The 16576-nt window shown below is 34.2% G+C and overlaps 1 protein-coding gene across 1 annotated transcript; it reads right to left on the reverse strand.

Annotated features, from left to right (window-relative positions):
* Positions 1-630: 630 nt before the first annotated feature.
* On the reverse strand, positions 631-5324 carry LOC127126945 (phospholipase A(1) LCAT3). The gene is made up of 11 exons (XM_051056016.1): positions 4994-5324; positions 4822-4913; positions 4514-4641; positions 4289-4424; positions 4129-4180; positions 3774-3874; positions 3117-3296; positions 2631-2788; positions 2142-2196; positions 1453-1506; positions 631-1137 (listed from the first exon to the last, which is right to left on the reverse strand). The coding sequence occupies exons 1-11, from the start codon at positions 5202-5204 to the stop codon at positions 958-960; spliced, it is 1347 nt and encodes a 448-aa protein (XP_050911973.1). The 5' UTR covers positions 5205-5324; the 3' UTR covers positions 631-957.
* Between the last annotated feature and the right edge of the window lie 11252 nt (positions 5325-16576).

A 16576-nucleotide genomic window follows, 5' to 3' on the forward strand; every position in this document is an offset into this window, starting at 1 on the left:
GTAAAAGAAACAGAAAGATTAAGATATTGACCCATTCTAAATTACATGAAAGCCAATTAATGAAAATAATGTCAAGCTAAACAAGTTGGGTTTGACCACCACTCTTATTACTGTTCATATATCTTTAAAATTAATCCATCGTTTTTGATTGACTTTTCACACGTATTAAAAAAAATAATAATTGTGATATAAAAAAGAAAAATTACGAAGAATTTTATAAAATTATTCTTCATTAATTATATTAGAAAGATAAATTGACAGAAAGAATAATAAATATTTAAAAATAAAATAAAAAAAATATCATTAATAATTCATACTTTTATCAATGACCAACCTCTAATCTTAAGCCTTTCCGACACCTAAATTTAGATTTGAGGACTTGGAAGTAAATATGGTTCCTATGTATACCAAGTTGCAAGTTACCAAATGTCTCACTTCTAGATAGTTATCACCTCGTTAAATACTATTTTGTATATTTTGAAATCAGTACCTTCTTCCATAAAGCTTCTCTTCTCAACTACCATTTTGCATCTCTATTTTCCTAAAAGAGCTATGTTAAGATGAAACAAGCCGTGAGATTAAAAAAAATAATGTAAGAATAATACATTTGAACATGTTGACACAGCATAATGATAAAAATGCTTAAATAATAATACATTTATGAGTACATGTTGAGGACTAAGAAATTAGTCACACAGCAGCCAAATATACCGAATATAGTACACTATCCAATAATGAATTCTACTGTACTATACATGATGCAGAAATAATTTATACCATATCCAGTAGTTTTAGACTACCTGGACTTCCACTAATCCATTTTCTGCATAAATATCAAATAATGGTAGCTAAGGTGTTTCCAGGTTATTCGTATGTTTTCTAAAAAAGAATAGCATGGGAAAATACTTTCCTTTAAGCACGTGGATATGATCCCCCGGTTTTCCGAAAGAAACAAATTTAGAGAACCATAGGGTTGATTGTATTCGCATCTGCTACTTTTGATGTTTCAAATTGCTTGCTGACCACTGGCTCAACACCCAACCATTTCTGAATAAGTTTAAATACAGTTTGGTCTCGTAATAATCCACGGTGATCAGCACAAACTCCTACTCTTTCAACGGCTTCGAGTCCATCGGCCTGTGACATCAAAAGACAAATAGCATAGGGAATTATTATCAGAAGACAAATTTTGAAACTACAGTATTAAGGAAACATCAGATAGTTCAAAAGTCTCGATCTATCTGGCCTATATGCGGACAGCTGCAGAATGCATTAATCTTCAAAAGCCAGAAAATAATTTCCTTGAAAAGCTTAAAAATCCTAGAATGACCTGATTAACTACTTTTAACATTAAAGTCTGGCATTATAGTCAAGTCCTAAGCAGTTATGATAAAATCAACACTACAGATAAGTAAGTATATGTACAAAATACGGAAAGATCAAAGTGAGCACCTTGGCAGATTCAACAGGAACTGATCCATCACCATCAACATAAGAATATTGTGGCTGAAACCATAAAGAAATTTTTTAATTCAATACACATATACATGAATAACACAACGCAATTAGAAAGAAATGAGAGAGTTATGTCATCCCAGGGACAAAACTAAAAGCAAATACAGTCAAAAATAACTAAAAGCAGCAAAATTATTCAATCTGATTGCTTATTACTAATATAGAGACTCCCTTGCAGCAGAGCACTGATTACATGAATAAGGACTAACAGAATCTAGCCCACCCTTTACTTCCTCCATCCTCTTATGTCCACCTGACAGAATATCTCATGCTTTTTCACTCTTTCCTACCTCAAATTCTCATACAGTCCCACATAGAGTGCCAAGCAGACACCATATGCATTATCTATTGTGAAAGAACTACTTATAGTCCCACATAGGATGCCAAATAATGATACTCTTTTTTGTACTACTATGTTTACAGTTTGTAGAAAAGCCCCACTCACAAGTGCGTGAGTTGTTTGAAATCTAAATCTAATTAAGATTTCCTTTTACGATTATAACACTTACTTCTCAAAAAAGATACGAAATGGTGCAGTATCATTAAGCTTTTTTTTAAAGAATAAAGATATGAGAATCGTATCAGTGGTCTATATCATTGGATTCTAAGAGATTTAAGTGGCTCACCAATGTCTCGCATATTTCAGATAAGTCCTCAACTGGAGATTTTTCCGAACCATAGCTGCATTACACATGGATATCAGGACATGTCAGAAATATATTGTAAGAATTGTTAAAAACCTAGCAGAGGGTATTTCATCTAAATTCTCACGACAATGAACCCAGTGTATACCCTCAAATGTCAGCAATAAGATTAATCCTTATTTAACAATAATGAGATTACCCTTCTTCCTTGGAACAAAATCATGAAAAAAGAAAAACTTTTTGAAATATAATAAAGGAAAAAGACAACACCAGCTAATCGAGAAAGTTCATAACATAAAGTATTGATTATTGATTATAAGCATAAAAAATCTTAGATCAAAGTTGTAAGGTGGATAAACATCCCAATATCAGTTTTGTGAGACGATCCCGTTTCTACCAAACCTTCCCACCTCTCAACCAACATTAATTCGAAGACATACTTGTTTTTTCCATAGCAGTTTAGTCACATACCAAACATCAAAAGGTGTTTCAAATGATGTTCCATAAATGTTATAGAAACAGACTCCGTTTGGTAGTTTAGCATTACTTATAACTTGACGAGTTCCAGTAGCCCATTTAAAGATAGTTGTATTAAAGGGCAGTGGTATTGATTTCCCATTATACTTTAGCTGCAAAAAGAAAAAAGGAAAACATAAGTCCTTGGTATAGGGTAACAGAGCTTCTACAATATTATTAGTTATATATGAATTCACTAGTTTTTATATGATCTTATAGTTTATTTATCTATTTTAATAGTATTTCTTATATCTCAATTATTGATTAATATCTATATTAAATTTCAAACATGATCCAACATGTGTTAACAAAATACTTAATAGAATTGTAATCATGCAAGCAAAAGCAAAGGTTCACAACATGAATTACTAGAACATTTCAAAGCATATATGACCACATACATTACACTTATGAACATAAAGAAAAGTTCAAATAAAATACCTCATTGTGCCTCAGTGCTTCTTCAAATACAGAGATACTTTGGGTTGGTCCATAAGATTCCAAACTGATGTTTTCATTCCCATCCTTTTTATGCTTTCGCCATACTTTAATTTCTGGGTTCTTTTTCCATTTATAATCCGGATTGGCCAACATCTCGTAGATTGATGGACACTCAACTAGCTAATGTGATAAGATTATCTCAAAAAATTAGTGGTTTTAAAACAAGTTACACACAGCAAATTGCGACCATTCTCAAAGAAATGAGTTGAATGGTGACCAAGCTTTGTATCTCAAGAACATGAGGACATGATCTGCAGACAAAAGTGGATCACTATCACAGGCTCCCAAGAAGTTCATCGGTGTGGAGCCTTCAATGACTTGGTTAGAAATTTCAAATGGGTTGTTGAAGTGAGAAGATCTCAGAGTGTTATTCTGTCTTGTATGCAGACCATATCCACTAGTTCCAAAGGATTCAAGCCTGGTCCACATCCAACTCGTTCGAAGAGACAGTATGAATGAACTGGATTGGCCGCTTCCTAGGCAATGATAAATACTTTTGAAAGGGTATTGGAGATTTTTGTTGGTAAAAGTATTATCATTGATCCCCACATTCAATTCAGACAATAACAGGCAAACTAACCAAGAACAAGAATGTACCAATTGATGAAAAGTCCACCTTGATACAAAAAAATAGCTTTCTAAGCCCTCAACAAATTCTAATCCAGTTAATAGAGAATCATTGATGCACCCCGGGGCTCCTGTCCACGCGCAATCAAATAAGAATGGAAGATAAATATAATTAGTCAAAGAATGGCACAACTATCAATACATTAAGTACCTCATGAACTTCAAATGTAAATTAACCATCACATGGCTATCAAGAAGGGCATGTTTTATATCCAAATATTTTTAAACTTTGAACCATAGACCAACAAAATTGACTATTTAGTACTAGACAAATTAAACCAAAGAAAAGGAAAGCACGTAAAAACGGAGGAAAGAAATTAATTACCTTGGAAAGGGCATGCCAAGGCAATCCACTTATTCACATATTTTGAAAATGCCTGCCAAGGAACAACATAAATAACTGCCAATTACGGTTTAATTTTCTTACCTATACATTGCAGAAATAGCACAAATTTCATAAATAATGACAGAAAAACTATGCTCACATCTCTGCAAAGTGACATGAAACACAAGATCATAACCCCTCCCATGGAGTGTGAAATTATATTGACTTTTCTTCCACCAGAGGCTTTGTAAGCAGTTTCCAACTTGAGTTTAAGGCCATCCATTAACTTGTCCATCCTATCAACAAGGACAAAACAAGCACTTAAGTGAGAGAGAATGTTCGAATCCGCTAACTAAACCGAATGATGTTTAAAAAACAACATTACCTATTGCTTTGTCTGAAATCATATCCGTATCCAAACAATGTGGTTCCTTTAACATACCCACATCCAACAAGCATGTCAATCATGTCATGAAAATGATACACCTCTGTCAAATGCACACATTTTACAAACTGCAGTCACACATAACATAAAACAAACATTTAATTTAACCATTAAAAAATAAATAAAAAATAAAAAATCCGAATTAAATCATTAACACAGTTCAAATAAGTTAAAACATTCAGTAGATATTCAATTACACACTTAAAAAATAAATACATATATGATTTTGTTTTGAGGTTTATTATTACCCATGATGGATCTAAAATATCAATTGCATAGAGACCGTGATCATCATCCGGAACAACAATATCAGATTTCTTGTCTAACGTTTCAGTATAACCTGAAAATTGATGTTAATTTAACGTCAGAAATGAGTGACTAATTAGAGTATCGCAGTGGAAGTAAAGTGTAGTAAAGTACCTGTTTTGGGATTGTAAAGGGACCAAATCTTCTTTCGGAATTCTAAGTCAGCGAGGAAGATTCGGACCCAAACACGAGTGGTTAATCCGAATTTCTTGGGCTTTGAGTGGAGAATGGAGCCACCCATGCCCGAAACGAGTAGAACCGGGTCACGATCCGCTAGTGGTGCTTGTTCGGATATTTCGTCGCCAAAACACGGACAGAAACCCATCTGTGGTGGACGAAGAGCGGTGGAGTACGGTGCGGTGGTGAAGGAGTCGTTAGTTAGCTGTACCAACCAGACTCACTAACTGGAACTTTAACTCTTCTTCTTGACTGTTAGAGCTGAATATGCTACTACCAACACGTATTTATAATTTCATTATTAATAATAATAATAATAATAATAATAATAATAATAATAATAATAATAATAATAATAATCCAACTCATTTCAAAAATACAATATTGACGTTATACTTTTATTAAATTTATTGTTGATACTTAGAGAATTAGATAATAGTTCATCCCAAAAGAAGGAAAACTCATGTATAATCTCATCTTTACAATGGGACGATGTATACAACAGCGCAAAGTGGTAAAACTACTCTTATATCCTAACTAACTTAACTAATAATATAACTAACTTGTTTAGTTATATTGACATCTCCCCCACAAGTTGGAGTATGAATGGTACATAGTCCTAATTTGGACAAAAGAGAACTAAAAAGAGGCGCATGTAATTGTTTTGTTAAGACATCTATAAGTTGCGAATTTGAAGGCACACGTGGAAGATGCACGAGCTTGAACTGCAATTTTTCTCGAATGACGTGAAAATCTAATTCAATGTATTTGTTGCGTTCATGAAACATAGAATTATGCGCTAAGTAGATTGCAAATTTGCTATCACAATACAATGATGCCGGAACAGAAAAATTGATATGAAAATCTGCATAAAGATAAGACAGACATTGAATCTCGCATGTTAAGGATGTGAGAGCCTGATATTCTACTACAGTAGATAAATGAGACACGGTGTTTTGTTTCTTCGAACGTCGTGAAAGCAAGGAATTACCTAGCCGCACACAAAAAGTTATAATAGATTTCTTGGTATTTAGACAAAGTGCCCAGTCAGAATCAACAAAGCCATGCAGTTTCAAGGAGTTATTGTTGGGGGGGAAATGCCTCGGGCAAGGAAGGCCTTTAGATATTTCAAGACACGGGTAGCAGCTTGATAGTGATGAACCAGAGGATGGGCCACATATTGGCTAAGATGTTGGATAACAAAAGACATGTACGGTCGAGTGTTTGTAAGATAAAGCACTCGGCCAATTAGTTTGCGATAAAAAGAAGGATCATATGAGGGAGCACCTTCAGTAGATGATAGCTTCATGTAAGGATCAATAGGTGTTGAGACAGGCTTGGCCCCTAGAAATCCAGTGTCCTATAGCAGCTCGAGTACATGTTTTCTCTGATTGAGAGAAATACCAGAAGTAGATTGTGCAATTTTCAAGCCTAATAAGTATCTTAGGTGACCATGGTCTTTAATTCAAAATTGTTGATGCGGAAAGGACTTGACATGGTTGATTTCCATAATATAGTCACCTGATAACACAATATCATCAACATACACCAAAAGCACAGTGAAACCATGAGGTGTGAACTTGGTGTATAAGGAATGATCTACTTCAGATTGTGAATAACCTAAGGAAAGAAGAGTTGAAGATAGGTTAACGTGCAATTGTTTGTTGGCCTGTTTCAGTCCATACAAGGATTTGTTGAGCTTGCAAACCTTGTTGGATCCAAGATTATCATAGCCAGGAAGGAGAGACATATAGACTTCTTCATGTAGGTCTCCATAGAGAAAATCATTATTAACGTCTAGTTGGTCAAGGTGATAGTGTTTAATAGTTGTAACTCAAATAGTAATTTTGGCAACGGAAGAAAAAGTACCAAAGTAATCAACACCCTTTAATTGAGTATAGCCTTTGGCAACCAACTGAGCCTTGTATCTTTCAATACAGCCATTAGCATGATACTTAACTTTGTATACCCATTTACAACCAAGTGGAGATTTTCATGAAGGAAGATCTACAATGGTCCAAGTTTGATTATCCTTAAAAGCTGTGATTTCAGAGTCCATGGTCAGCTTCCAACAGTCGTGTTTAGATGCTTTGAGGTGGGTTTTTGGTTCAACAATGGATGAAGTGAAACAACAAAAAGATTTATAAGTTAGGGAGCCATTGTCATAGGAAAGAGAGTTGGATATAGGGTAAGGGGTGGAACGGGGATCATTTATGGAGGCATAATTCTTAGAGGAGGTAAGAAGATTATAGTGATAATCTTGGAGAAATTTAGGAGGATGCTTAGTTCTTATGGATTTTCTTATAGGTGGCATGGATTGGTTTGGGGAGATATTTAAAGTAATGTGAGAGTTATGTGGATACAAGCTAGTATCTAATGTGTCTTAAGGGAGGTTAGGCTCAAAGTCAATGATAGTATGGTCTGAGGTTCTAGGTAATGTAGGAAAGGTAGGTTGATGGGGACTTGAGAGGTCAGAACCTACTGCTAAGTCATAGGGACTATGACTGTTAGAAATGTCTATGACTGGTGTGACAAAAAGAGCGAGAGGTGACAGATGATGTTCAGGGTTTAAAGAGGGCTTGAGGTGTACATGGTTCTAGGTCATAAGTAATGTCCATTGGTTTGTGAACAGGGAGAGAGGTATTTGTAGCATGACTTTTGAAAGGAAAATAAGTCTCATAGAAAACAACATGTCAAGAGATAAACAATTTATGAGACTAAAGGTCATAAAGGATATAACCCTTAGTACCATATTTGAATCCAAGAAAAATGGCTTTTCTAGCCCCGACATCAAATTTTGTTCTGTGAGCCTGCAAAGTTGTGGCAAAACACAAGTAGCCAAACACTTTCAAATGAACAATAACATGAAAAGTTTTGAAAAGCATCTTATAGGGAGGTTTGGATTGAAGGAGAGGACTAGGGATCCTATTAATCAAATGGGCAGCATGTTGAATACTAAAATTCCATAAATTTAAGTGTGCATTTGAATTAAAAGTGATGGCTCTAGCTACATTCAAAATATTTTGATATTTTGTCTCAACTGCCCCCATTTTGCTGGGGGTTTCTACATATGATTTTTGGTGGATTATGCCTTTGGAACGAAAAAAGGAATTAAAGGTTAGGAACTCTGAGCCATTATCTTACCTAAAGCATTTGAGGGTGGTTTTGAATTGATTTTTTGTTAAGGCAACAAAGTGCATTTCACTTTGTTTTGTTTCTGATTTTTCCTTAAGAAATATGACCCATGTAAACCTTGAAAAATCATCAACTAAAGTCAAGAAGTACATATGCTCTAAAATAGAATCAATAGCAAAGGGACTCCATAAATCAGCATGTAATAGTTCAAACGGGGCATGAGTATGAGTAATACTATTAGGAAAGGATAATTTATGTAGTTTTAAAAAATGGCATGAATCACATGGGTTCTTGTTATTTTTACATGGAATGAGAGGAAACAGTTTAGCCATATATTGCATACCAGAATTAGAAATGTGGCTTAATCTTATATGCCAAATTTCAAAGGAGTTTTAAACAACAGAATTACAAGGGGAATGGTCATCATTGGTATCTATCACATAGAGGCCTCTGTGCAATTTAGTTGTACCAATCATTTGCTTCAAAAGGTTCTGCAAAATATGACACAGGGTCGAAGAAAAATCCAGATAACAATCATTTTTGCTGGTCAATTTTGTGACTGAGATTAAATTGACATGAAAATTAGGGATATAGAGAACATTGTAAAGAGTTAAGGATGGTGAGATAAATATGTTGCCTGATATGCAGGCAGTCAGGTGGGAACCATTTGGCAAGGATACAGATATAAGTATAATGGATTGGTAAGAGTTAAAGGAATCTAAGTGAAAATAGATATGGTCAGCTTCTCCGGTGTCAAGAATCCAAAGGTTAGAGTTCTTACCAACATTATTAAAGGAATAAGAATTCGAAACAAACAGGGAAATGGTGATGGAGTTGGCAATGGTTGTAGTTTGAGATTGTTGGAGCAAGGCACAAAGATTATGAAACTCCTCTTGAGAGAAACTAAACATATATGTGGATGAACCTTCAGAAGGGTTAGGGCATGTGAGGTATTATCCTGAGCTTGTGAATAACTTTGACCATTAGACTGGTTCTTGGCTCTTTGTCTATAGCCTGATGGATATCCATGTTTCAAGAAACACTTATCCACGATGTGGTTAGTTCGTCCACAGTGAGTACATATCATGTTACCTACTTTAGGTGAAGAGTAAGATCTTTTCCCTTTGTTGCACGTTGTTCCCTTGCCATTGGGAAAATAGTTACCATGAGTATTGACATGAAGAGCAGTGATTGTGGCTTTAGGAAAGTCCAGTGGAATGCTTGAGTTCAACTCATGTTCTTGTTTAATGACCAAAGAAAAGGCTTTATCGATGTCGGGGAGAGGATTCAACATCATGATTTGGTATTTTGAATGGGAAAATCGTTCATTTAATCCCTTTAAAAACCTAATCGCAAAATCTTGCCCTCGATATGTTTTAGCAGATTCAATAGCATCGCAAGACACATGCAATTGCACATTTAAAGCAAAGAAGAGGATGATAATTTTCTAATTCATCCCAGAACACTTTCAATTGCGTAAAGTATTCAGAAACATCAATAGTACCTTGTCGTATCGATACAAATCTTCTTGAATGTCTTAGATACGAAAAACATCGCTTTGTGAAAACCTAATGTGCAAATTCTTCCAAACTTCAGCTGCAGTATCGATCCATAACATAAACTTTGCAATCGATTCATAAATTGAACGTTGAATCCAAGAAAGAACCATTGTATTGCAGAGAATCCATAAAGAGGGTCAGAAACTCGAGGTTTGGGAAACGAGCCATCAACGAATTTGTCCTTGTTTTTGGAAATCAATGCGGTGCGCATCAATCTTGACCATGTGTGAAAGTTCTTGTTATCCAGTGGTGGAGCAACAAGAATCAGCATCGAAATTTCATTCGGATGCAAATAATAAGGGTTTGCAGAGTTTGTCGTAAAAATCGAAAAAGCTCTGATGATCCATGATTACATGGAATCGATGAAGGAAGAAGACTCATAAGCTACGAGAGACTCAACCGGTGAAAAGATGATGAAGAAGAAAAAATGGTCACCATAGCTCATTTAACTCTGATACCATGTTAATACTTAGAGAATAGTTCATTGGAGAAGAAGGAAAATTCATGTATTCAATATTTAATTGTATAATCTCATTTGTACAGGGGAACAATAATTTTATATATATATATATATATATATATATATATATATATATATATATATATATATATATATATATATATATATATATATATATATATATATATATAAACATACAATGATAAAGTGGTAAAACTACTCTTGCATCCTAACTAACTTAACCAATAATATAACTAACTTGTTTAATTATATTGATATTAACCTTATTAATGTATTGGAAATAGTGTATATAATAATAATTAAATAACACAGTTGAAAAAATAACAATTATTGTTACATTGGAAAGTGAGAATGACACTCATTTTGAAACAAATTTTATTTAGTATAATGATAGTCATTTTAAAATGGAGTGAATAATAATAATAATAATAATAATAATAATAATAATAATAATAATAATAATAATAATAATAATAGTGTTATATGTAGCTGAAATGATATGACATGCAAATACAGTTTTATTTATTTTTGTATTAGGTGACTTGTTGGATTCACAAACTCACCAAAACAAGAACACACTAAAACATTAGTAATATGTAACAGTGTATATTTCAAAAAATGCATATAATGAATAATATGTAACAGTGTATATTTCCAAATGTATATGATGAATAATATTTTCATGACATTAAAGGAAAAAGTGAAGAGTATACCTATATATGCATCATTAAATAACAAAATGTCCTAAATAATAGTCCGAACTTAGAAATATGGGAAACAAACGCAAGTTTATATAACGTTTTTGTTAGATAATCAACTAGTTGAGTGTGAGTATGAATGGGAATAAATTGATAAGGCCGGATTTAATTTTTTGCACGTGACATGGAAATCGATCTTTATATGTTTGGATTTATCATGGAATGATGGGTTGTGAGCAAGATAGATTGATGAGTTGTTGTCACAATAAGTTGAAGTTGGTTGATTGAATGTGTGATTCAGATCTTAAACAAGTAGTGGATCCATTGAATCCCACAAGTTAAATTGGCCAAAGATTTATAACCATCTTTTGAGCTACTCCTAGAAGCAGTACATTGCTTTTTTGGATTTCCATGATATGAGTGATGATCATAAGAAGATTGCACAACATGTGATGGATTTCTAAGACATATGACAAGTAGTCCAATCCAAATTTGTAAAACCAGATAATAATAAAATATTGTTAGCAAAGTAAAATAAACCAGTCGTAAGAGTTGTTTTAAAATATTGTAAAACTCGGATAGAAGCTTTGAAGTGAACAACTAGGTTTTGAAAGATATTTACTAAGTTGTTGTACTGCAAAAGTTATATAGGCTCTAGTTGTTGTCAAATATAAAAGTCTTACAATAAATCTTTGATATTGAGACTTGTCTTTGAATATAGGAGAGTCCTCACAATTAAGTTTATTGGAAGGGTCATAGGGAGTGTTAGAGTGCTTGGTAGCAAGTTGGGCAGAATCATCCAAAAGTTTTAAAGTATATTTTCTTTGGTTAATCAAAATATCTTTAGAAGATGTTGTAACTTATATGCCAAGAAAGAATCTAAAATTCCCTAAATCCTTCATCTTAAAGCATTTATGAAGATAAGTTTTAATAAATTGTATTTCTGAAAAATCATTATCGGACAGAACAATATCATTGACATATACAAGTAAAGCAGTACAAGAATAATTTTGATGTTTAGTGAAAAGAGAGTAACTGAAACCAAACGTTTTATGCCCAATAGAAAGTAAAGAATCAGAAAGTTTAGCATAACATTGTCTCCTAGCTTGTTTCAATCCATAAGTAGACTTTTAAAGCTTGCAAACTTTGGTATTACTGTAGTTAGAATTGGGAAAAACAAATCCTTTTTGTAAAGTCATATAAACTTCTTCATGAAGGTCACCATGTAAGAAATCATTATTAACGTCTAATTGTTATAAATACCAACCTTTTATAGAAGCTAAAGCAAAGAGAAATCTTACAGGGATAAGCATGACAATGGGTGAAAAAGTGTCAAAGTAATCAATACCCTTAACGTTAGTGCATCCTTTGATAGAGACATCTACATTATACTTAATTTTATAGACCCATTCACAATCTATAGGATTTTTAGTAGCAGGTCAATCAATAATAGACCAAGTGTTAGTGGAAATTAAAGCATCTAATTCAGCTTACATAGTGTTATTCTGATAATCCAATTGCTAGCCTGACTATAGGTTTTCAGCTAAGTGATAGAGGAAATGGATTGGTAAACGATTTTGTATTTTGAATAACAGATGTCATAGTTTAAAAACGAGGATAAAGGGAAGGGAGTGTCATGAGAAATATTTTTGGTTGTGGGGTGGTTTTAAATGAGATTACACTGGTAGTCATTAAGGTAGATAGGGGATGGATAATCCAGGTTGAGGCTCTTATGGTGGGAGGTTAAGGTGTGGGGAGAGAGAGACGCATAAGACTCAGTTGTATTGTTGAGGTATGAGGAGGTGGGAGAGGGTTGGATGGATAGGATGTGGGAGATTCCATAGGTATAATGTAAGTCAGGGGTTCAAGGTTAGGTTGATTGGTATTATTTATAAGTGTGGGAGATGTATTTGTTGGATTGTTGGTAAGGTGAAAGGGAAAAATGGTCTCGTAAAATACATCATTCCTAGAAACAGAGAAATCATGCAAATGTAAATCATAGAGAAGATATCCTTTTGTTCCATTTCTATATCCTAAAAAAATAGTTTTCTTAGCACGATAATAAAACTTAGTTCGGTGATCATGGCTAATGGAAGCATAAGCAAGACAACCAAAGGTTTTAAGATGCAATAAAGTGGGAGACTTATTATATAGAAGTTGAAAATGGGTCTTATTTTTCAATAAAAGGAGTTGGAATTCTGTTAATTAGATATGCACAACATGTTGAATTGAAAAGTGTCAAAATGTTTGGGGAAAGTTTACTTGAAAGGAAAGAATCCTAAAAACATTCAAAATATGTTGGTGTTTCCTTTCAACCAAACCATTATGTTGAGTACATTCAACACATGATCGTTGGTGCATAATGCCTTTGGAATTAAAAAGATCATGCATGAAAAATTCAGCCTCATTATCACTTCTAAGACCTTTCAAGGTAGTAAAAAATTAATTTTCAATAAAAGAGATAAAAATACAAAAGATGTTGTCGTGTTTCAAGTTTAGATTTAATTAAAATGACCCAGGTAAACCGACTATAATCAGATATCAGCATAGACAAGGTCAAACATATGAATAAAAGTATTACTACTAAAAGGATAAGGCATACACTTTTGTTTAGAAAAATGACAAACATCATAGGGACCCGTTTTATTAAAAGTAATAAAAGGAAATTGAACAAAGATGCATTTATACAAAGAATCAGATATATGGCCTAACCTAAGATGTCATAAGTTGATATCATTGCCTAAGGTAGAAATAGTATGTAAACTAGAAGCAAGAAAGAGATTACATAATGAAGGTTGAGCATGAAGTACATATAGATCACCATATCTTTTAGCTAAACCAATCGTCTTTTGGGATAAATGTTGCAAAATTAAACACTTGTCAATATGAAAATTCAAGAAATAATCAGAAGTAGGTGTTTTAGTTGAGTGATAAATATCAAATTAACAGTAAAGGAGGGAATATAGTAAACATTTACAAGGGTAATGGAGGGAGAAAGCATGACAATGCTAGAAATAACGGCAATAGTAGTTTGGCCATTCAACATTTTAAGAGTAAAGGGTGGAATGGTTTGATGGTTATAAAAATTAGAAAGAGAATACGTTATACGGTGTGTGGCATCTGTGTTAATTATCCAAGGAATGAAATTCTTACCTAGATGTGAAGATATTAAGTTGACATTGCTAGTGGAAGAGATGATAAAGTTGAGCTCCGAGTTCTAAGGTGTATTAGGATGAACAATGTTAGCGGTGAGATGTCGTTGAAGCAAAGTAAGAAGTTGATTATAGTAATCTTGAATATTAATGTTGGAAGTATTATTTGGAGCAAAGGAGTGGTTGAAGAAGCTTCTGCAATAATAGAATGCATTGAGGGGTTTTTGGGGCGATGTTGAAAACCTGGTGGATATCCATGTTTAGCGAAACAACTCTCAATGTTGTGGTTGGTTCTACCACAGTTGGTATAGAGTCGGGCAGAGGTTTGATTGTTGCCATGAGCAATATGGAATTGGGAACAACCTTTGCCTCTGAAAAAGGACGGTTGAAAGCCACGACCAATGGTGAGTTGTTTTTCTAGGCCAAGGACAAGAGAGAACATTTTGTCAAGGGTTGGTAATGACTCAATCATCATAATTTAAGAACGGTCATGGGAAAGTTGATCGTTTAAACCCTTTAAACTTTTTAGAACCTTATCTTGGTCACGGAAGTTGCGAATATTAATAACGGTGCCGCAAGTGCAGGGAATAACGCAAGTGAAATCTCTTGTAGGACGATAAGTGTCAATTTGTTCCCAGATTAATGTCATTTGTGTGAAGTGGGGGGGACATCGAGAGATCCTTATTGAAGACGAACAAGATCGTCTTGGAGATCGGAGAGACAAAAAATATCACCTACTGAAAATCAATTTTGGAGGTTATCCCAAACGGTTAAGGCATTACCAAACCACAAAATTAATTATGCAATATTCTCAGAGATGGAGCGTTGGATCCAAGATAGAACAAGATTGTTGCATCGAACCCATGAATCATGGAGAGTGTTGTTTGTTGTGGGTTCTAAAATGTGTCGTTGATGAAATAAAGTTTGTTCTTGGAGATAAGGGATACCTTCATAGAACGAGCCCATGATAGGTAATTTTTTCTATCTGGAGGGGGATAAACGAGGATTAAAGTAGGGTTTTTGTTGGAGTGATAAAATATAAGGGGTTGCAGGGATTTGTTGTGAAATCAAAAAAACTTTGTTCTTCCATATAGGATATGAGGAAGATGAAGATTGAAGAAAGGGGATTCTGGAAATTTTCAAGAATTTGGGGATGAGAAGGTTAAATTAGGGTTCAAGAAATTATGTGTTAATTGGGATGGATTTGTGGGTAAAGGTTAAGATTTGTGGAGAGAAAAATCTGGATGAGAATGAATTGTTGGGTTGGTATTATGAATTTCTAAAGGTTGAAGAAGAAAGTACGAAGGGGGAGATTGGATGTGTGTGTGTGTGTGTGTGTGAGAGAGAGAGAGAGAGAATGAATAAATTTGGAAAGAAAAGTTTGATAAAGGATAATACTGAAATGTTGGACAACAAAAGGGAGAGCAACACGTGGAAAAGAGATTGAAAAGGATAAAGATAAGATTTGGAAAAAATCGGAAAGAATCTGGGAGAAAGCATAGATGCAGGCAACATGCGGAAAGAGATTGTGATGATGAAAGAAAATTTGTTCCAATGAGAAAGAAGATGTGTGCAAAGAGGAAGAAAGAGTAAAAGAGATACATATATCCCTTATACCATAACAATGTATATTTCTAAATGCACATAAAAAATAATATTTTTATTGAGGGAGTTTTTTCACTAGGGAGCATTGAACATTGTGAGACTTTTTTTCTATAGCAACACTGTCGCACCTCGAAAAAATGGGGATACGACTACAAAGCGAAGCGCGATCGCACGCTCGCAATGATGGACTGAACAGAGTCGCCACCGAACTTTATTTATTCCCAAAGATGGGAAAGGGAAAATATCGATAAAACCCATAAAAGAAAGGATAAGATATGGTCATCGCAACCAATATCAGGGTTCGGTAGTCGATTACGCAAGGGGAAGGTATCAGCACCCCTCACGTCCGTTGTACTCAACGGGAACCATTAGGTTAGTTGTGTGCGTTAGTGTTAGTTGAAATATTAGGCTTTTCGAATTATTAGGTGGGAAAGAAATAAAGGATGAGAAGAAAATGTTTTTGGATTTTTGACGAAGGACTAAACCTAAGTTTTTTATTAATGGGTCTGACAAGATTTACGAATCCTGCTCCTACGCATCTCAAAAGAGAAATCAAGGCTTACGTAGTTCTGGGTAGAAGAATGTTTGTTTGTTGGTCGATTTTAGCGAAAGCTATACTGTATTAATCGACGAAAATATTATTTTACCCAAAACAGATGAGGAGCGGACGCATACCACACATCAAACGGATTTATAAATCTACATTCGGAAAAGCGTCACTTATCTCGACTCAACAATCATGGCCGAAACATTGTTTTGCATCACCTTAAGACAATATATCTTTCATTTATGAAAAAGGTTCTTTGATTAGTCGCACGGCGGCGAAAAAGAGTTTGATTGGTTGGATGTATTTTGAGTAATGGCGAGAACTTGGATGAGCGAGATATACA

The sequence above is a fragment of the Lathyrus oleraceus genome, chromosome 3 (assembly GCF_024323335.1).
Source record: "Lathyrus oleraceus cultivar Zhongwan6 chromosome 3, CAAS_Psat_ZW6_1.0, whole genome shotgun sequence".
Taxonomy (NCBI): domain Eukaryota; kingdom Viridiplantae; phylum Streptophyta; class Magnoliopsida; order Fabales; family Fabaceae; genus Lathyrus; species Lathyrus oleraceus.